Genomic DNA, 22,080 nt, shown 5'->3' with positions numbered 1-22,080 from the left:
AGAATGATTGGCCATAAATTTTTGAAATGTGGTCTCTAAAATTCTGTTTACTTTGTTATAGTTTACTGAAAATAGTACATGTTTTGGAGTCTGACTACCCTAGGCTTGAATCTTAATTCTGCTACTTGTTAGAAGTAGAATCAATCGCTCTTCCTGTAAATGGAGGTATTCTGTGATTGACACAATGTACGGCCATTCTCAGCACTAATGCACAGTGACTGCTCAGTACATATCAGCACTACAAAAAGAATAAATCTAGAAGTTTTATCAGATACTCTTCCTCTTCTTCATTCAAAATTAACAAATAGAGATTCTTCTAATTTACTTATTCCCATTAATACAAAAAACCATCTATGATTCTTAAATTGGCACTCTCTCTAAAACAGTTTAGAACAGCAAGCAGTATTTATTTCATCTCTCATCATCGATTAGATCATTACTACTAAAAATATATTCATTCTGGTTTTGGCCTAATTTTCATTACTTGTGGTTTCCGCTCTCAAATGCATTTTAGCTCTTATTCTCTCTTATTCACACGCTTCCAATACCTTATCACCTTTTTCTATATAGACATTAAGTAAACCTTGTTTCCCCTGTAACTCTCCTTAGCATGCGACTCCAACCCTACTTGTGACCTTCTACTGTCCTTATCTGAGCAGTTTTCTAGCAAAAAAAAAACAACAAAAAACAAAAAAAAATACAAAAAACCTCCCAATTCAGAGTCACACTCTAAAGTAACAACTACATGACCTCTGTTGTCACAGCACTCAGAACACACTGGAGACCCTCCCTCACAGTTAATTCTACAACTAGAATACAGTTCCCATGTAAACACTTGGCACACTTGGTGTAATGACAGAGAACCCCAACCTGATGACTTGGTCATACCATTAGAAGAAAAAATAGCCCAGCACACTGTCTTGTGTGATGTGCTTTCACATGAACTATGTCGAAAGCACACAGAGCTCCCATTCCTACCTGAGGATTCTGAGGCTGATCGCTGGCAGGTTATAGGATTTTTGTCTCAAGGACTTCTAGGTTAGGGCTTATCCTACTAAACTGCACAGCAGGGCCCACTGGATCAGGTCCCCACAATGACAAGGTTCTTTAGAGACTTAAGTTCACACCAAGATTAGTTTAAAGAGTGAGATTTAATTCAAAGTAGAATGCTAACTTTCTTTTCTTTTCTTTCTTTTTTTTTTTAAATCCTCACCCGAGGATATTGTTCCACCAATTTTTAGGGAGAGTGGAAGAGAGAGGGAAAGAGGAAGAGAAACATCGACATGAGATAGACACATCGACTGGTTGCCTCCTGTGTGTGCCCTGACCAGAGCCTGGGCCTGGGCCCGAGGAGGAGCCTACAACGGAGGTATGTGCCCTTGACACCAACCGAATCTGGGACCCTTATCCACTGAGCTAAATCGGCTAGGGCTAACTCTATTTTCAACTTCAGCAAAAAGTAAGCTCCATTATGTAATTAGGATAAACAAAGGCATTGTTATTGGAAATGAGAATGTGATCCATCCCCTAGCTACCTGTCAGCACGGACAACAGGAACCACGAGCACATGAAACCTTTCAAGATAAAGGCAGCTATCCTATCTAATAAAAGAGAAACATGGTAATTAGCCATACCTCCGCTACCCTTCCCATTGGCTAATCAGGGAGATATGCAAATTAACTGCCAGCCAAGATGGCGGCCAGCACCCAGGCAGCTTGAACCTAACATGAGGCTTGCTTGCTTCAGTAACGGAGGACTCCAACGTTCCCCGCCTGCCTTGCCAGCCTCTGAGCTTGCAGTTTGAAACACTGTTACAAATATAGAAGCTAAACAAAACCCCAGAAACCTACTTTCAGCAGCCGGGATCTCAGAGCTGGAGTTGATACAGTGTTTCGATTATAGAACACAAACAAACCAGATACCTGCTTTCAGCCGTGGAGGCCTCAGAGCTGGAGCCAGAGCTAAAGCTGGCCCAGAATAAAAAAGAAAAGAAAAAAAGGAGCAGTTGGGAGCTTCAGTCAGCCGCCAGCCTGAAAACAGCCCTCAGCCCCTCACCCAGACTGGCCAGGGACCCCAGTGGGGACCCCCACCCTGAAGGGTGTGTGACCAGATGCAAACAGCCATCATCCCCTCATCCAGGCTGGCCAGGCACCCCAGTGGGGACCCCCACCCTGATCCAGGACACCCTTCAGGGCAAACCAGCCGGCATCCATCCGTGCACCAGGCCTCTATCCTATATAGTAAAAGGGTAATATGCCTCCCAGCACCGGGATCAGCGAAGCCACGAGGCCTCCCGGCACTGGGATCAGCGTGACAGGGGGCAGCGCCCAAACCCCCTGATCGCCCTGTGGCTCTGTGTGTGACAGGGGATGGGGCCACAACCTCCCTAGCCACCCTGCTCTGTGTGTGACAGGGGAAGGCACCCCAACTTCCTGATCAGCCCTGCTCTGTGCCTGATAGGAGGGAGCTCCCCAACCCCCTGATTGCCCTGCGGCTCTGTGTGTTGACAGGGTGCGGCGCCCCAACCCCCTGATCGGCCCTGCTCTGTGACAGGGTGCGGCGCACCAACCCCCCTGCCCCCAATGGGCCCTGCTCTGTGTGTGACGGGGTAGAGCCATAACCTCCCCATCGGCCCTGCTCTGTGGGTGATAGAGGGCAGCGCCCCAACCCCCTGATCCGCCATGCTCTGTGTGTGACAGGGGGCGGTGCCCCAACTCCTCTATCATCCCTACTCTGTGAGTGACAGGGGGGGAGCTCCTCAACCCCCTGATCGGCCCTGCTCTGTGCATGACAGGGGGAGCTCCCCAACCCCGATTGACGCTGCTCTGTGCGTGACAGGGTACGGAGCCCCAACCCCCCTGATTGACCCTACTCTGTGAGTGGCATGGGGCAGAGCCCCAACCCCCTGTTCAGCCCTGCTCTGTGTGTGACGGGGGTGGCGCCGCAACCTCCCCATCGACCCTGCCTTGAGTGTGACAGGGGGCGGTGCCCCAACTCCCCAATCGGCCCTGCTCTGAGCCCGACCAGGGGCTGCACCTAGGGATTGGGCCTGCCCGCTGCCACCCAGAAGCAGGCCTAAGCCAGCAGGTCATTATCTCCCGAGGGGTCCCAGGCTGCGAGAGGGCACAGGCCGAGCTGAGGGACCCCGCCTTCACCCCCAAATTTTTGTGCACCGGGCCTCTAGTCTATATATATAAAAAGCTAGTGACCGAAACGACAAAATGACTGGAATGACCGCTCGCTATGACGCCCACCTCTGTCAACGAATCAGCCAGATCGGGGGCGGAGCCAACTGGCTAACCTCCCGTGGCCCTTCCCCCCAGCTGGCCCAGTCCCTTATCAGCCTCTCCCACCCCGATCGAGGGCGAGGGGGCCAGCCAACATCCCCCCCCCACATTGGCCTTCCCCCGCACTGGCCCCACCGCACCGTCGGCCCGCAGCCCCTCCCCCTGGCTGGCCCCACCCCTGATTGCCCCTGCCTACCCCAATAGGGGGTGGGGCCAGCTGGCCAACCTCCTGCAGCCCCTCACCCCCAATGTGCCCCTACCACCCTGATTAGCCCGCAAGCCCTTCCCCCAGTCAGCTTTGTCCCCAGTCAGCCCCAACTTGGATAAGGGGCAGGGCCAGCCAGCCAACCACCCATGGCCCATCCCCCAGGCCGCTGGCCTCTGATCGGCCTGCCTCACCCCATTCAGGGGCAGGGCTGGCCAGCCCACCACCCTTCCCCACAGCCCACCCTACCCCCAATCAGCCCCCACCACTCTGATCCGCCTGCGACCCCTCCCCCCAGCCAGCTCCACCCCTGACGGGTGCCCCCCACACCAATTGGGGGTGGGGCTGGCCAGCCCACTGCCCACAGCCCCTCCCCACAGCTGGCCCTGCCCCCAATCAGCCCCTCCACTCCAATCTGGCGCGGTGCCCGTCAGCTGCTCACCCTTGGCCCTTACCCCAGCCGGTCTGGTCCTGATCAAGCCCAGATATGAGCGGGCAGGCCGGCCAACCTCCTGCGGTCTCCTCCTCCGGACAGGACCGGCCCTCATCCGCCCCAATTGGGGCTAGGCTGGCCGGACCCCACCCGTGCATGAATTTGTGCACTGGGCCTCTAGTTACTCATTGAGCGCTCTGCTCCACAACTAGCACTGTCCTTCAAGCTTCTGTGCATCCACTACTGGGTCCTCACAACAACCCCATGGAAAGAGCTATTACACACAGCTCATTTAAGCAAGAAGACTCCCTTTCCCCAGAAGTTACATTAATTTGTTCAACTGCACATAAGTCAATGCAAAGCATTTTTATTCTAATTAAGAAGTGGTCTCCCCCACCACCCTCAAGTCTACGATACCACCCAACTGGTTATATTAGTGTATAAAAGCAATCTTTTTTTCAAACGTGAATGGTAAGAATTGAAGAATTGCTTAACTTTCACCTAAAGTGATTTCAACCTACTATCTCTCACATCTTGAAATTCCCTTTCTTCACCATCCCATGAAACATCTTCCCAGCACTCACACCATTTTACAACTAGTCTCTCATGACCATCATTCAATGTCTCAAGCTGGTTTTTTTTCCCCCTTCACCTAATCCTTAAAAAGGAGAAACATATAACTGCATATCTAATATAATTAGGACGAGTTAAGCATGTAACTCACTACATTTAAATTCTTTTAAAGTTCAAGATTCTGTACTCTGCTGGCAATGCTGTACTAAGTCCTGTTAAAGAATTGTCTTTTCCTCCCACAACTTCAATTCTGCCTTTCAATTAGCATTACAGACTGATCTACATGGAACCCAAATTTCACTCAGTCCCAATCCTAATAAACTCATCTGCACAACTCTTGTTTGCCTCAAATTCAGTTCCCATATTCACGGGAGCAACGCTGCCAAACTTGAGAGGTCATTTCACAGCTGTGCCGTCTTCAGTGGCTCAGACATGGGGGAGAAGGCCACCTGTCCTTGCCGTCTCTCCCAGCCGCCTACAAGCCATCTAGCTCCAAAGTGCTTTTTCCAGTCTTGCCTCCTTAAACACCACCCACTAACCTCTCCTCCCTGTGCTCTGTTAGTCGTTGCCTCAAGTCTAGACATTAGGGTTATAAAGTCCTACAGGTGGGCAGCCTTACTCATCCTTGTATTCCACACAAACACCCCTGCAAAAAAAGTCAACTCCTCAAAACTCTGCAGAGTGAACCTTTTATAAGAAACACATCTTTAACTGATCTGATTTTTAAAGTACAAGCTTTCAGTTTCAGAATACACGGAGCCAGAGCTTTTTCATATGTTGAGAAGAGAAAAACTGAAGAGCTGTTACCATAAGCATTAGGAAGGCACAGCATAGGGGACAATTCAGGTAAGAAGCACTTCCAAAGAGTGTTTTACCCATATGCTCAGCAACAATCAAGGTATAGTTACATAGAAGCTAAACTGGCAGAAACTGAGGTATTTCAATTTTGTGCATTATGGAATTTTTAATGCATACACAAAATTGACAGTAAAGATAACATTAAACCATATGTACATTTCGGCACATATAAAACAGTGTAGTATTTTTTATGGAGTATCACTGTTCAACTCAGCATGTAATGACGAGGCAGTGGTAATAAGCGGGATGTAGAAAAATGACCTGAGCTCCCAACTCCTTTCTGAAGGGGATTCCGTATCAGCAACTCTCTCTCCTATCCACTCCCACAACCAGAAAGGTCACTGGTTTCCTCTGAACGCATGTAGTGAGCACACACTTTGTGGCAGGGTACACAGTGATGACGACAGGTATGACCTCAGGGAGCTCACAATCGAGAAAGAAAACCATAATACCCACGGGTCCGTGTGCTGGCAGCACTACTACAAATGGAAAGCATGGTGGCAGGTGTAGAGATGATAGGGAAACTAAGACCAGATCAATGAATACGAGGCAGCCAGGTGAGGGGAAGTAGTTCTCCCAACACGGATGCAAGGTCTGAGTGAAGGTGGGCTGAGACTTGTGGGGGGACACTGAAACATTGTCCCCACTGACAATAGACTGAGCAAACGAACTTTGGTCATAAAGCAGATCATAAATTTCCAGAGTTTCAGTGAAGCAGGTGTTTGACTGCGATAAATTCAGAGATTAGTCTTTTCCATTGTCACAGAAGAGCAATGTCAGTCTGTATATGTTGTTACTAAGAGACAGGTTCTGCGTTAGTGAACCCATGCTCTCACGCACAGAGAGCCACACTTAAGAGACTTCTTGGGGTGACATACCCTGACTGTGTAGGGGCATCAGCGGTGGTGCAGGGGGAGGGGGAGGCTGTGGTAATGGAGTTGGCTGAGGAGTCACAGGACTGAGCACAGCAGTAAACAAGTCTTCAACATCCTTTCCTCCAAGCTCTAGAAAATACAATTATAATGATAATATGATTAAAAGTCTATGAGAGCCATATAGGGAATGCCACTTTTGGAAACTAAAAAATACAATCACAATTACCTGGAATTTTATATAACTTCCCAAGAATTGCTCCTAGGATAGATTAAAGAAATAGAAATATTAATAATTACCATTTTAATGTACTAATATAAAATAGCATTTCATAGAAATCTTCAAAATAGAAGTTAAAATGATAAATAAGCATGCAGAAATCTTTGAAAATCATATTTACTCATGTCTTTTAGAAAGCCTAGCTGTAGGGCAAATATTTTACCATCTGTGACCATTTTGTCTAGTTCAGGACTAAGGATTCCGTCCAGCTGCTCCTCACTTAGAGGTCGTGAACTCTGATTGACACTTGGCTGAGACACAGAGGAAGGGTCATCGGCGACAGGGCCAATATCTATTCCGGCTGGAGGAACAAGGCAAAGAAATTAAAAAGTGAATTCTGAATACATACACAAAATGCATTTCACTATTTACCTGCATGAATACACAATAGTACGATTAAAATTGAGCAATGAAAAGTCTGAAATTCTGAATTAATCAAGATTCTTATATCAATCTGGATGGTCAAAATCAGTAAAAATTAGGCACAATGTATTTGTAAACTGGTGCCACTTTAAGTTATAGTTTAATCAAAATAAATATATTTCCTGATTAATAAAGAAACACTTCTGGTTGTAAAGTGCTAATTTCTACAGAAAATAAGTTAGGAGTCTAAGAAAATATTCTATATACAATATCCACTACACAAATAATAGCTTTAACTTGGAAATGGTAGTTCCTAATGCATAGTTTAACTATCATATGCAAGTATGTGAAACAGGAGGAATACGTTTCACATAAAATTAATGAGAAGCTCTAAAATTCTTATTCAGTGTTTAGTAAACACTACCCTTGTAAATAATTTCAGCTGTAGATCATAATTTTGAAATATTCTGTGGTCAAAATACAAAATATAGATTGTGTTTATTACGTAACATGTTCTATCTCATAAAAACTGGTTTTTAAAGCAATATCCACATTTAAAAGTACTCTATCATCTAATTTCTTTACCATGCTTTCTCAGTATTACTATTTCATAAAGTAAAATTTAGTCTGCTCTTATTTTATTTTATATTAGAAATTCTATAACATTTGGGTAAAATTATAAATTACACAGTAACAAAAATAAAACCATTCATTAAAAAAAAAATTACTGAGAAAATCACCCAAAGCACAGTACAGCTGTACCATGCTTTAGCTGCACGCATAAAGGGGAAAGCAAAGATGGATTAGTGACAAATTAGCACTATCACAAATGCGCATGCACCTACAGGCTGTGGCAGCGGAAACCACTATAAAAAAGACTACTCTAGTCAGCCGTCATCCACTGCTCAGGTTCTTACCAAATGGAAAAGGTGAGTTGTCAACCTGGAAAGTGCATAAATCAAGACCTACAAGACCCAAACCAAATAAAATGGATGATTATCACAGGAGCGGAGGCAAGGGACAACACAAACAAAAGAACAAGACACAGGAGCCTTGAATGCCATAAGCCTTCAATGTGATGCCATTAGAAAGACAAAAGAAATTAACTAACTTGCTGCAGGGAAGCTGAGGTAGATCAAATTATATAATTGAGGTCTTTGATAATGACCCCCCCCCCAAAAAAATTTTTTTTCAGTTTTAGAGAAAAGACTAAACTTCTTCCACACACATGCACCTCTTTCTCATGCCCTAAAACAGACACTAGGCAAACAGCATTCAATATACCTGAATGATCAACTGATTTTGCAAGATCATCTGAAATTATTCCAAGAATGTCATCCTCTGTGTTTAGGACTTCGGATATATCAGCTAAGGTGTCATCAGCAGTACCTAAATACAGGAAGTGTATTTTCAGTGTCTTGACATTTTCCCAGACATTAAATTCTAAAACACCCTGCCTCGTCCTACCATTTACTACATATCCCGAGTACAGCAGATGCTAAGTGCGAGAATCATAGAACATTAAGATTGTTACTTCTAAAATAAAAGATTTTTTCATAGAAAAGGTACTCCAATGTTTTGAATAACAAAATATTAAAGATTAGGACCATTTTTATTTTGTGGCTAATTTAAAATTAAGGAAACAAAGATCTATAGGCAATAAAAGTGAAATAAAATAGTATAAGAAACAAAGCAAAAAAAATCACTAAGAAAGTGACATCTCTAAAAATGACGTCTGGAAAATAAAACACAGAAGATAAGTAAAATATGAAAGGCAAACCCATTATTTAAAAATTCCCTGTTTAAACCAGATACCATCTGGTTCCAGCCTACCCCCCATCCCCACCTAACACTGATAATTCATTCCTTTCTTTATTCATTGAATACCCACAGAACTGGGGTTTCAGACTGTGTGAATAAACATGTTCCAGCCACTGAGAATACAGAATTGTATAAAACCAAGTACATTCCCTCACAGAGCTTACTTAGAGTCTGAGGGAGTTAGACAATAAATTACACCAGTATAAATGCCATAAAGACTTTAAAAATAAGGAGACAGAACTAAGACTCAGATGTGGGGGTGCTGTATTAACTGGTCAGTAAAGACCTTTTAAAGGACATGATCACACATGTCCAAATGTGTGTAAATGAAAAAAAAGGAGACATTAAGACCAGAGCAGGTAAGGTTTTGCCAACAGAGGGAGCCAGTGTGCTTGTCATAAGAAAGAGAGCTAAGCAAAGGTATGTGTGGTTTTACAGGTCACAATGAAGACTGAGCTTTACTCTCAAATATGATGTGTAACGGGAAGTTGCTGGAAGGCTGGGGGCCAGGAGATATGAAGTGGGTGGCTGCGGGACCTACTCTGAAGACAGAGACGACTGTGTGGGTGTATTAGAGATAGAATGGGAGTAAACAAAAAATCAAGGGTGGCTCCAAAGGTTTCTCACCTAACAAGCAGAAAAACACTTAGGCTATCTTTAGTAATTCTATTAGTCATTTAAGTTAGGGAACATGATTTTTTAAACCAAATGGGACAAATAGTTTTTTGTCACATTAAAGGCATACTTCCCAAATAGAATTCATATATACATGAGAATTTCTCAAAGTGAAAGAAAATATAAATTTTGTATGCCCAAATATTCATAAATTTATAAGAGAAATAAAATTATTTCAATAATATATTCTCTAGACAACAGTACACTTGAAAAACAACTTTTGGATAATTCCTTCAGGAGTCATTTAATGTGAGTGACTGTGTTTGTTTTAGACCAATGGAATTCTATACACAAATCAGAACAAACACTTTTTAAAAGGCCATGTTTTAAAAGTCTGCCCCTACCTAAACAGATTTTATACCATACCAGCAAATTATTAAAATTGATTTCATGGACTATATTAAATTAAATTTTAAAAAAATGAAAGCCATTATTTGTAAATTTCCCATTATAAAGACAAAGAGTGATTCAACTGCAAAGAATATTACGTTTCCTCTAAGTTTTGAAACATTTATCTTATTCTAGTCCTCATGTTTGGTTTTATCATTAAACCATTTCTCTTCAGCAGTTTTGTGGAAAAAACAACTTCAAACAAAGGAGAGCGGAAAAAGAACAAGTGGTAACGTCTTTCCTGTCACGGGGCAGCTTCTGCCCAATCTGTTCTCTTCTCCACAAAAACTCAAGTGCAAATAACTTCTGTTTAAGTCTTTTAATCCCTAGTCATGATTTTTACAATAAAACGTAACTTTCATAGTTAGGGTATCCTTGTAAGGACCTACAGATTTTTCACTACACATTATTTTAACAACACATTCACATGGAGAAGAGCAGGTCAGTACTTAAAACAACAGAATGAAAGTAAAAGTAAAAATAATCTGCTAAAATCAATGAACAAAAGCATGGCCTTCAGTACACCAGTGGGAGAGACAGGACGTGTGCATGCATACAGAGGGGCTGAGATGCTTCTATAATTCAGTCAAGAAAAGTTACAACCAAAATACAAAAGCCTGCATTTGGATCCAGGATAATGCCAAGTTAACAAAGCTGTAATGACTTAATGTACCAAGTGGTCTTTCAGTGCAAGACTGCCTTAAGAGTATTTTCCAAATTGAATTTATAAAACTAACTGAGCAACAAATGTAATCAATGGCAAAAAGGAAGCTTGTCAGAAGAACATTAATTTATAATTGTTAGTAAGATACAAAATCTAGGGGGGGTACCTCAGAGCATCATGACATCATGGGAACAGAGATGTTGGCAAGTAATCCCCACTGAACAGGACCACCTCCCTTCTCCAACAAAGACTGCTCTGGCCCAAGCTGTCAGCAGTCAGAAATGACCTAAGGCTATGGGTTTCACTGATTAACAATCTGGAAGCCAATTCCCTAACATAGCATTCTTGTCTTCTCTTGAATTTCTCTGGGCTGTGTAATTAACAAAAACCTATCTTACTTAAATCAAAGATTATTATATTTATAACTCATGGCCAAATTACACCCCCTTACATTTACCCTCAGCAAAGTGTAAACCTAACATTTTCCTTTGCAACTTCTTGATTTTGGTGGTAGTTACACAGATAAATTTATTTCCCAGATGTTATACACCTGCCCACCTAAAAAACAGTTACACTTACTAAATACGTCACACCTCAAAAAAGATGATTTAAAAACTGTATATAAGGCCAAACCAAAGCATTTCAGAGGTATAATTAAAAGGAAGATGATGTCACATGATAAAAATTCCACATACCATGAGTTCCAGGTTTTGCTGGCGTTGAGGATGAACTAAGTAGTGGGTCTAAGGAAGGATCCAAGAAATGTGTGTTCACGTTTGCTTTATATGAAAGCTGAGCTGTGTCTTCTGATAGAATATCTAAATTTAGCTTGTTTTGTCTACTTGTATCTAGAAGATCTTTTCCAAAGAAAGCTTCCTAGATAAAATAAAGCACATATGAAAATGACTGACTTATTTATAAAATTCTAACATGACAATAGATAATTCCGTTACCCTTTGGACAAGAAGGCAGAAATAACAGACAAGCTTGGTATTTAACAACATAAAAATTGAATACAGAAATATATAAATGACATAGAAATATCCTGTCAATTCTTTTATATAGATTTCCCTTATTTTAAAAGTACAATTTTCTGCAGCTTTATAGAGATAAATAAAATTATGCAAACAGCAGCACACAATTTTGTCCAATGTGTTCTAGCGACAGCAGTCTAATCATTCAATAATTCCAGATTTAGGCTACAATTAAATTTAAAGATGGATAAATTTACAATACTATTGGCACCTAATTTGTATAAGAGAAACTCAAGCTTCATGAATATTATTTTTTTTTTAAATCTTGCAGTTTTTATTTTTATTTTTTTTAAATATATTTTATTGATTTTTTGCAGAGAGGAAGGGAGAGAGATAGAGAGTTAGAAACATTGATGAGAGAGAAACATCAATCAGCTGCCTCCTGCACATCTCCTACTGGGGATTGTGCCTGCAACCCAGGTACATGCCCTTGACCGGAATCAAACCTGGGACCTTTCAGTCCACAGGCCGACGCTCTATCCACTGAGCCATACCGGTTTCAGCATCATGAATATTATTATTATTAGAGGTTACTTGCAGAGGATAGCACAGGGTCTGATCCACACTGTTAATATGTGCAAACTTCAGATTAATAACCTCATGCTGATTCATGAACACATTAAAGACTGAATACATTATAGATCTGAAAGGGATTTTTGTAGCCATTTTAATCTTACTATGTACACAAAATTTATTTCTCTTAAAAGGCTTTTAGCTTTTTCTTTACTCCTCTGACACTTCTCCATTTCAATATACATTCTCTGAAGACCAAGGTTTCATATTGGGTTCTTTACAACGCAGTATAGCTACAGAACTTCTGAAGGACCAACCAAAAGGACAAAAGGAAACACTGAGGAACGCCCCCCGCCGCCCCTCACTTACTTCAGCCCAGCAAGTCTGCTGCGGCCTATTTTCTACCATGTGGTCCACCTGGAAAAGGGTCCTCTGTACAGGACACTTATGCAGTACTTGTCAACATTTCACACATTCTTGCTAAAGATGCATACACACAAAAAAGTTCACTACAGCATTTTTAATAGCAAAAAAGTGAAAACTGCCTGATGTCAAAAGGCACATGACTAAATAAATTATAGACAACCACACAACAGCAATTGTTAAAAAGGATATTGCCATGCTGTCAAAGAAAAGTTCTAAAATACAGTATTAAAAGAAAAGAAAATTGAGTGGTATGTCCAGCTAACCATAAAATACAAACCAAGACTATTAGGACTGTATAAAAATCCTATCTAATAAAGAGGGAATATGCTAATTGACCCTCACACCATTGCAACAATGGCAGCACCCACAGCCATAAGGAGGGAATATGCTGATAGACTGCCCCACCCTTAAAGATGATGGCACCCACAGCCAATGAAGAAATATGCTAATTGACTGCCCTGCACTCAAAGATGGTGGTGCCCACAGCCAATAAGGAGGGAATATGCTAATTGACTACCATGCTCTCAAAGATGACAGCGCCCACAGCCACAAGATGGCAGTGCTCAGTCACCTCAGCCCTGCCGGGGCAGGGGCTACCCGAGGCTCAGGCAACCAGGGCCGGCCGAAGCTTGCGCTGCCAGCAGTGGCAGCAGCAGAGGTGTGATGGGGCGTCTCCTTCCCCTGATCGCTAGGTTGCCTCCTGCCCCTGAGGGCTCCTGGAGCGCGAGAGGGGGCAGGCCGGGGTGAGGGACCACCACTCCAATGCGTGAATTTTCATGCACCGGGCCTCTAGTAAACTATAAAAGAAGTTATGACCGGACAAACACCAGAGTATTAACAATACTAAGTGGACGGAAAAGGGATGGGTGTGGGGGAGAGTCTGGTCGAGGTAATAGTATATTTGATTCAAATTTCTGCACATTTTTTCAATGAACGAGTTTTTTCACTATGAAAAAAATCTGAAAATCCATAAAGCTAGGTCACTGGGTAGCAGATAGGTTTGTTCTCATACCAAAATTGTTGTGCTCGCTTCGGCAGCACATATACTAAAAAAAAAAAAAAAAATGTTTATATCAGTAGGAAAAATGCTGAGTGGCAGGAAGCACGTCAGAGTTTTAGAGTTAATTTATTTAATGACTTCAGTATAAATCTGAGAAATCTGAGACCATATTAGCAGAACTTTTTCTTTAAGTGACTCAAGATGACATGGGTTCTCCAGGTCACATGGCACCACAGCTACTTCGTAGTCTGCATAAATATTTCTAATGGATAGAACATACAATTATGCATATTTTATTGTGACAGTGTTGTAAATAATAAAATTAAATTGGCCCAGCCGGTGTGGCTCAGTTGTTGAGTGTCAATCGATGAACCAGAAGGTCACGGTTTGATTCCCAGTCAAGGCACATGCCCAGGTTGCAGGCTCGATCCCCAGTGTGGGGTGTCCAAGAGGCAGTCGATCAATGGTTCTCTCTCATCACTGATGTTTCTCTCTCTCCCTCTCCCTTTGTCTCTGAAATCAATAAAAAAATATTTAAAATTGGGAAAAAAATTGTTACTGAATTCCTAGTGGGTTTTTGACACTAGGTATTCTGCCCACCCACCTTGGATGAGGGGGAAATACAACTGCTATCACAAGATGTTCAAGAAACAGTACCATTACAAAGGCTTCCTTCACTCCTTCACATACAAAAAAAACAAAACAATTAGCTATTACTATGTGTACCGGAGTCAGTACACTGGTCACCAGAGGAAACAACTTAGCTCAGTAGATGAAGATCACAGCAGGAATCAGGTCCCTTTGCTAATGGATGAAATAGTCAGTTTCCATACTTTCATAAGCAGCTCAAGAAAGCTTCCTAAATATAGATTACACTGCACAGAGGAGCAGCAGCAAGAAGAGGAGAGGAGGAGGTAGAGCAGGGGGAGGAGCAAGAAGAGGAAGAGGAGAAAGGAGCAGCAGGAGGCGCAGCAGCAGGAAGAGGACTTTACGTGCTTAATTTTTATTTAATCTCTCATTTCTGTGTAGTTGGTATGACCACAATTTTACAGATGAGACTACTGGGCACCCAGATGTTAAACAGAGTAAGATCACATAGAACCAGTAGCAGTAGTATTAAAATCCCGGACTCCCAAAGGCTCAGCTATTTAAAATGGACACAGCCCTGAAGATGTTAGCTGTTTAACAAAAACTGACACTCGTAAATATTACTATGTACATAAGTGACTATGCTTAAAAGTCACATTTATTAAATACAAAAGACTTTTCACTTAAATGATTATTTATTTTTGTGCTTTTTATACATGAGGAAGAATGAACAGGCTCAGGAATGGGAAATCAGCTCATGGCTGAGCCAGATGGTCGATCTCAGTCCCCCTCCAATCCAGGGCTCTTTCCCACACAGCACATGGCCCTGAACTCTCCGGTACTTCATGCTCACAAATTGGTATCTTTTCCCATAGTCCACATCTATCAAACATCACTTCTTTCTATGGATGGATATTTTTCTGATGTATATTTTAAAACACAGTAACAATTCTGTTTAAATCTTTAGTTCACTGAGCCTCTAGAAGCAGACAATGGTTATGAAAGCTGTAACTGGCTGCTGAATGCCCATCTTCACTCAGGCAACATTATTACTGTTGCTCAGCAATGTTAGCCGTGTGCTGCAAGAAGTTTTGAAACATGCCACACCTGATTATTTAGGCAGGGGCACTGACCTCTTTTCCCTTAGACTGTCAAATGACAACAGCCAACACAACGATAGCCATCCAGTGTGAATGAATCAAAGTTATACTTTCTTTTTTTTTTGTCAGTTAAGAAAAAATATATTTTTTGGTGTGTGGCAGAATTTTGGTAATTTGCTTATATGTGCCATGCGACGAAAAAGATCGACCATCGCTGCTATAACCTGTACTAGCAAAGGGAGATGTCCACAGGACCTGGGCGTGGGCAGCACATAGGTGTGGCTGCTTTGCAAGAACGAGCTTTTCTCAGCCCAACGTGTCCTTGTGAAATATTCAGAAGTGGAAAACTAGAATAATAAAAACAACTTTGTGAAATGTATCAAAGCACAAAAAGGTAAACATTAATTTTCATGAGCCCTTGGAAGGTAAAAATGGCACTATGATAACTAATTAAAAATAAAACAAGTAAAAAACTTAACAAAACCGAACAACCTATATTTCAAAACTCAATACATTACATTTCTTTCAATAACAAACTACATAATATAATGTGAAGCAAAATATTACTTGTAAATAGACAGGGAAAGTTTCCTCGAGCTTGTTTTTCCTTTTCCGGTACCTCTTCTTTATTTTTTCAGTGTTTTCAGTAACAGAAACAGATTCATCAACAGGAGTATCTGGTAACTGCTCACTCCAACCTGAAAACAGGAGCCACATTTATGAATGCATGGTATTTAAAATTTCCAGACAGGTCTGCCCAAAGTAATTGTATAGCTTACCAATATACACAGTTCCATATAAACAAATAAGCATTTTCTTTTGAGGTATAATTGACATGCAACACTGCATAAGGTTAAGGTGTATAGCATAATGACCTGACAAACAAGCCTTTCACAAGTGTATCTCAAAGCAAGTCTACCAATATAAGTAAATTTTAAGCATCATAAAATTTCATTTCATGTCTATTTAATATCAGCATGTTTCCTACTATCTCTTATGAGCATTTCCCTGCTAGCAAAGCACAGCTTGTTTTTAAAACCTCAACATTTTGTTAAAAAAAAATAATTAAAATGAAAATGCATGGTGCTCATGAGTATGGAGAAATGGCTACTGGTACACTACTAATTTAAGAAGTATAGCCTTTGTGTAGAGTTTACTGGAAATATCCAACAAAAGTCTTTTTAGAAATGTGTGTCCTTCAATCCAGCAACTCCAAGGGGTTAATTGCAAATTAGGTATTTGTAATACATATATATTGTGGTAAGATATGACTATGAAATATACTTATCAATATGTGATGAATGGTCCATCTTAACTCAGAAATGGAAATAAACAAAGTTTGGACTATGAAATTAGTCCAGAACAAGTATGCTACTTAGAGCAGGTAAGCAATAATGACATCTCCTCCCCTTCTCAGGGCAAATGGCACATCCCTTTTGAAAATCAATGTGGGTGCTTTTGTTGTCAGATTACATAGGTAGACTGACTCTTCTAAAAAAGACTAAAAACAGTGCTCGCTTTGGCAGCACATATACTAAAATTGGAACGATACAGAGAAGATTAGCATGGCCCCTGAGCAAGGATGATACGCAAATTCGTGAAGCGTTCCATATTTAAAAAAAAAAAGACTAAAAACAGTGGATAAACACTTAAAATTTTTTTAATGTACTAGTATTCTAGCCAGAAAATGAATCCTCAAAGACCAAAAATTAAGGTAAAACAAGAATCAAAGAAATTAGCAAAGAAATAAATGAAACTCTCAGAAAATTTGTAAAAATCCACTGACCTTGAACTCTATAGTTTTCAGAGCCTGAGTAGGAATGGGGAATAGAAGACAAAGTTTAAGTCTTCTCCTCAAAGTCATTAACCAGAGGTGTCTTATATGAAGGTGGGACCCTGAAGGACTCCATGCTCAGGTTGGTTTAACAAAAATAAACCCCTCCCCCACCTCCACCAACAGCAAAGAAAACTGTTTGTCATCTTGTCATAGAATTGGTGCTGGATAGAAAGGCAAGAAATAAAATTCCTCCCTGAGAATTCATAAAATCAGTATAGCCCTAATGTGTAAGAAACTTGAATTTACACAACATAGGTGAACCAACAAACACTTCAATCTAAGAACTTAGCTCCAAGAAGTCCTGGTGTATTACCTCATGTTCCTGGAATTGACAAATATAAATAGTCTCTGAAAGAATCCACCTTCAAGTCAGTTCTCAGAAAGTTCAAAGAATATTCTAAAGAAGATGAACTCACAGTGCGGTAAAATCAATATACATGCATGTGGACCCATGTATCTCACATAATAAACACAGGGAATGAGGCACAGGGGATGAGCCAGCAGATACAGAGTAGAACCAGACAGCTAATATTTTAAGCTAATTAGATACACACAGAAATGAATGTTGGCTGATGCTAGAAGAAGAAACTACTGAAATATCAAGAAGGCAGTTTAGAAAAGGGTGAAAATGCAAATAAATTAAAACTCAATGGATGATACAGGTAAAGGAATAGAATATTTTACTAAAAGAATTGAAATTAGAGGAGAAAATAAAGAGATAGAACAAAAACACAAAAAATAGTTTCATTGATCATGTCACATTTCTTAATTAGGATTAATTATAGCCATGTTGAGTCACATTAGAAACTTCTCTAAAATCAAGACCTCTGCTTGGAGCACATGCTGAACACAGTAATTTTCCTTCTCCTATCCTATATAAAGCATTTAAAATATGTAAGTATACAGATCATGACCATAATGATTACAAAGTCTTATTAGAATCGGCTCTTACACTATGGCTTAAGCAATGATTTCAGCTTTCTTTGACTCTCTAAGTGAAGATGACAGATTATTAATTGGAAGATGTATTTTTAAAACATGACAGAATCTTGTTAAAAATTTCTGGGGTTCACTATTATTTTCAACTGCATAGTCTAAAAGTTTCCACTTTCATGCCAGAGAAAGGCCTCTGTGAAAAGGCCTTTAAGTACCTGATACATAACTAAGTGATTTGGTCCCTACACTATCTATACTTACCACAGGAAAAAAAAAAGAAACATTTTAAAATCTCAAAGTAATGTAGTCTATTAGATTCAAATCATTTCCTTATCAAACCTAATTTCTGTATTACTGGTATGAACTGGACAGGCGCTCAAACCCTTTGATCATACGCAGCAATGACACTGTAGCATTACTTAGGATAACTCTTTCCAGTAGCAACAGCAACACAAACAAAATCCATACCTTCATCTCTGCTAGGTAACTGCTCAGAAATAGAGCCCGAGGAATCTTTCCTGATCACAGATCTTTTGGCTTTTCCTTGCCCGGTCCGACTTCTTTGCCGTACCATAAATCCACCGATACCTATCCCCAAAGAAATTGTATAACCTCATAATTAATTTATCCCTGTATATCCACAGTAAGTAGGGTGAAACTGCTTAGTCTTACATAATGAAGCATTGTACAAATTCAACATGGGCTAATTTAAATAATTAATCTCATTTTAATGAAAAACTATAAGATTCTGGAAATAAGCAAATAAAAAGGTTAAAGCCTTATCACTAACCAACCAAAACAGGACATTCGAGGACAGCAAGACTGCACACCTTTCCTCTTCTACACAATGCCAGAGTAAATATTCTTTACTTAACAAATACCTATAACTCACATATTATCACTTACTAGTAAATGGTCTATTAGCAGAGGGAGAAAAGAGACTAGAATACACTAGATAATGCAAACAAAATTCAAATGATTTCACGGGTACTGTGTCTAGTCACTCCTCGTAAGACCCTTAGACGCCAAAGACATGCATGACTCTATAGGTAAAGGCATGGAATCTGGAGCCAGATTCTGGAATTTTGGTCACTACTTATTTAACTTTTCAGACTCCTTACTGGTAAAATAGTGATATTGTACAGCACCTCCTCATACATAAAAGGATGAAATAAATTAACAGATATAAAGTGCTTGGAATAGTGCGTGACAGTCAATGCTTTTGTCATGTGACCCAAAAGTCTAAAAAGATACCTAATGGGCCACTCAGAGGTATGGACAACTTCCATGTGAGGCAGAAAGAGAAAAAAAAAGTTACGTTTTTCTAAAAGTGTATTTCTAAGCCTCACTAAAGGCCCAGTGCACGAATTAGTGCACGGATGGGGTCCGGCCGGTGGATTGAGCCGGCCCAGCTGGGTAGAGGGGATGCAGGAGGTTGGCCAGCCGGGAGGGCTACAGGGCATGTTCACCCGTCTCGTTCAGTCCCGATTGGCTGGACCCCAGCAGCAAGCTAACCTACAGGTAGCAGTGTCTGCCCCTTGGTGGTCAGTACACATCATAGCGAGCAGTTGAGTGGCCTGAGCATATCATTAGCATATTACACTTTGGTTGAACGGACAACCGGACACTTAGCATATTAGGCTTTTATTATATAGGATAAGTGAAGCCCCCCCTACCCCATTCTATTTTTAACATAACTGAGCTTTGGATCAGAGCATGCAGCATGGCTCACACCTGGTCTGTATGGTTTCCGCTTCCTCTTTCTGACACCCTCTGTTCCTTCCACACCCTTGGCTTCACCATCCACAGCTTCCCGTTCAGGACTAGATTCTGACTTTCCATCACAGTCCATAAGTTCTCCTTCTGGAAAAAAGTAAATATACAATGAAAATTGGGGAAACCTACCAAATACATCATTCCTATGTAACAGGAAACACAAAGCAAAGTGGCTGCCAAGCCCTGCTCCATGCATCCCAGGGTAGGAAAGGTGTAGGAGAGATGACGAAGTCCCACATTAGCCGTAGAACTCATGCAACTTAAGGCAATTATGTCAGAAAATGCAACTAGTCTCCACCATGCTCCTCACACATGCTGGGCACTCCTGCACAGGGCCTTTGTCTGCATGCTCTACCTCAGGTAATCAATCTAGTGGCTCACTCACCCAACCCTTCAAACTCAGTGCTCAACACTGCTCTCTGTTCACCTGATCCTGCACCCCCTCCCTATGCCCCCCTACTCCTACTTACTCTTACTCTATTTTTTCCATAGCAGTTGCCAAACACATTGTAATTAACTTATTATTATATATTTCAACAGTCTTTCCTCCTAACATAAAAATATAAGTTCCACAAGAGGAGAATTTTATCTGTTCTCTTCACTGATATGACTTCCGACATGTGGCACACAGGAGGCTTTCAATAAGTACTGTTCATGATGAGATGTTGTAGAACAAAAAATAATAATTACTTTATTTCTCAATCAGAGGAAAAGACATTACCACCCTAAAAATAAGCAAGCCTGTGGTCATCTGTTTCAAAGATAAGCAAAAACATAACTCATATTCAATTTAATACTACTAAAATTATATTGTCATCTCAAGAATTCAGCTAAGAAAATCTTTTCGTTAAAAATATTTTTTTTATTTACTTCAGCGAGGAAGGGTGAGGGAGAGAAACATCAATGATGAGAAAGAATCATTGACCGGCTGCCTCCTACATGCCCCCCTACTAGGAATTGAGCCAGAAACCCAGGCATGTTCCCTGGACTGAAATTGAACCGTGAGCTCCTGGTTCATAGGACAACGCTCAACCACTGAGCCATGCCAGCTGTGAGAAAAATCTTGATTATTAGATCAGGAAAATGTTTATAAACACCTGTGACTATAACTGTATATTTAAATATTAAGAATGGCGTTTCTATTTCTAGAATAGGATGCATGATCACGTTTTGCTTTAACCTAACCATGGTGCTCAAGCTTATAGCCTCGAGAAGGTTTATGCTGCCCTCTGAACTTTCCCACCTGCGATCCTCCATACACAATGCTTGGGGAGGTCCTGAAGCTCTGTGCTAAAGGACACATGAAAAGGGAGGGAACCTGCAAAGGCAGGTCCAGTAAGACAACCCACCTGGAAAGATCAGATGTCATATCCAGGGTTATCTGAGCCAGTGGAATTTACCTTTAAAGAAGTCATTCTTATTTTAAAGGTTATTTTATCTACTTTAATTCTTGCAAACATACTGCACAAAAAATAAATTATTATTACCTCGACTATCATCCATTTCTCCATCCCGTGAATGCTCAGACTGGATGTCTGGAGGGGTCTGCAGGACGGCCACACTGTTCTGATTTATAATCTTCAATTTCAACTTTGGTTTTGACCGCTTTCTTCTTGGAGCTGTAGCTATGAGACTCTGCAACTGAGTCAACCCTGATTCAGTCAAGCACACACCATCCTGTGTGTAGGTCTTGGGTGGATCTAAAATTGTAATATCCAAGGATACAAATTAAAACTCTCACTTTAATTCTGATTGATAAGTTAATTCAAGACACAAAAGAAGACCTTAGCCAGTTTGGCTCAGTGGATAGAGCTTTGGCCTGCAGACCAAAGGGTCCCAGGTTCGATACTGGCCAAGGGCACATACCTTGGTTATAGGCTCCTCCCTGGCCCAGGCCCTGGTTGGGGATGTGCAGGAGGCAACCAATTGATGTGTCTCTCTCACATTGATGTTTCTCTCTGTCTTTCCCTCTCTCTTCCACTCTCCCTAAAAATCAATGTAAAAAATATCCATGGGTGAGGATTAACAACAAAAAGGTGGATATGAAATACCCAATGTGACTTCTATAGAGCAATTATCTACTAAATGAACAAATAATTAGCTAAGAGTACTTAATTAATTAAAAGTAAGAGTTACTGCCCTGGACCGTTGTTCAGTGGTTAGAGCATCAGCCTCCAGACCAAAGGGCCATGGGTTCGATTCCTGGTCAAAGGCATGCAGGTTAAATACCTAGTCCTGGTCGGGTCTTGAGCAGAAGGCAACCAATCAATATGTCTCTCTCATTCGATATTTCCCCCCCCCACCTCCCTCCCACTCTCTCTAAAAATCAATGGGAAAAATATCCTCATTCCCTGAGTTAGGATTAATAAAAATAAAAAAGTAACTGGCAAAACTTGCAATTTTTTTTTTAATGGTCTTCCTGGCCCTGTCTGATGTGGCTCGGTTGGGC

The 22,080-nt window shown here is 41.1% G+C and overlaps 1 protein-coding gene across 1 annotated transcript in view; it reads right to left on the bottom strand.

The window, feature by feature from the left end:
* The window catches only part of KMT2C (lysine methyltransferase 2C), a 260,224-nt gene that overhangs the window by 54,265 nt on the left and 183,879 nt on the right, over positions 1-22,080 (bottom strand). Inside the window, exons 23-31 of the mRNA XM_081101731.1 lie at positions 21,119-21,331; positions 19,590-19,718; positions 18,324-18,443; positions 15,650-15,780; positions 11,117-11,297; positions 8,156-8,260; positions 6,672-6,809; positions 6,458-6,490; positions 6,235-6,360 (exon numbers count right to left, since the gene is read on the bottom strand). Coding sequence (XP_080957857.1) covers positions 6,235-6,360; positions 6,458-6,490; positions 6,672-6,809; positions 8,156-8,260; positions 11,117-11,297; positions 15,650-15,780; positions 18,324-18,443; positions 19,590-19,718; positions 21,119-21,331 — 1,176 coding nt within the window. The remainder of the gene's footprint in view (positions 1-6,234; positions 6,361-6,457; positions 6,491-6,671; positions 6,810-8,155; positions 8,261-11,116; positions 11,298-15,649; positions 15,781-18,323; positions 18,444-19,589; positions 19,719-21,118; positions 21,332-22,080) is intronic.

The sequence above is a fragment of the Myotis nattereri genome (genome assembly GCF_964212035.1).
Source record: "Myotis nattereri genome assembly, chromosome: 11".
Classification (NCBI taxonomy): Eukaryota; Metazoa; Chordata; class Mammalia; order Chiroptera; family Vespertilionidae; genus Myotis; species Myotis nattereri.
Note: the sequence above shows the minus strand (reverse complement) of the source record. Positions and strands in the feature narration are given on the sequence as shown.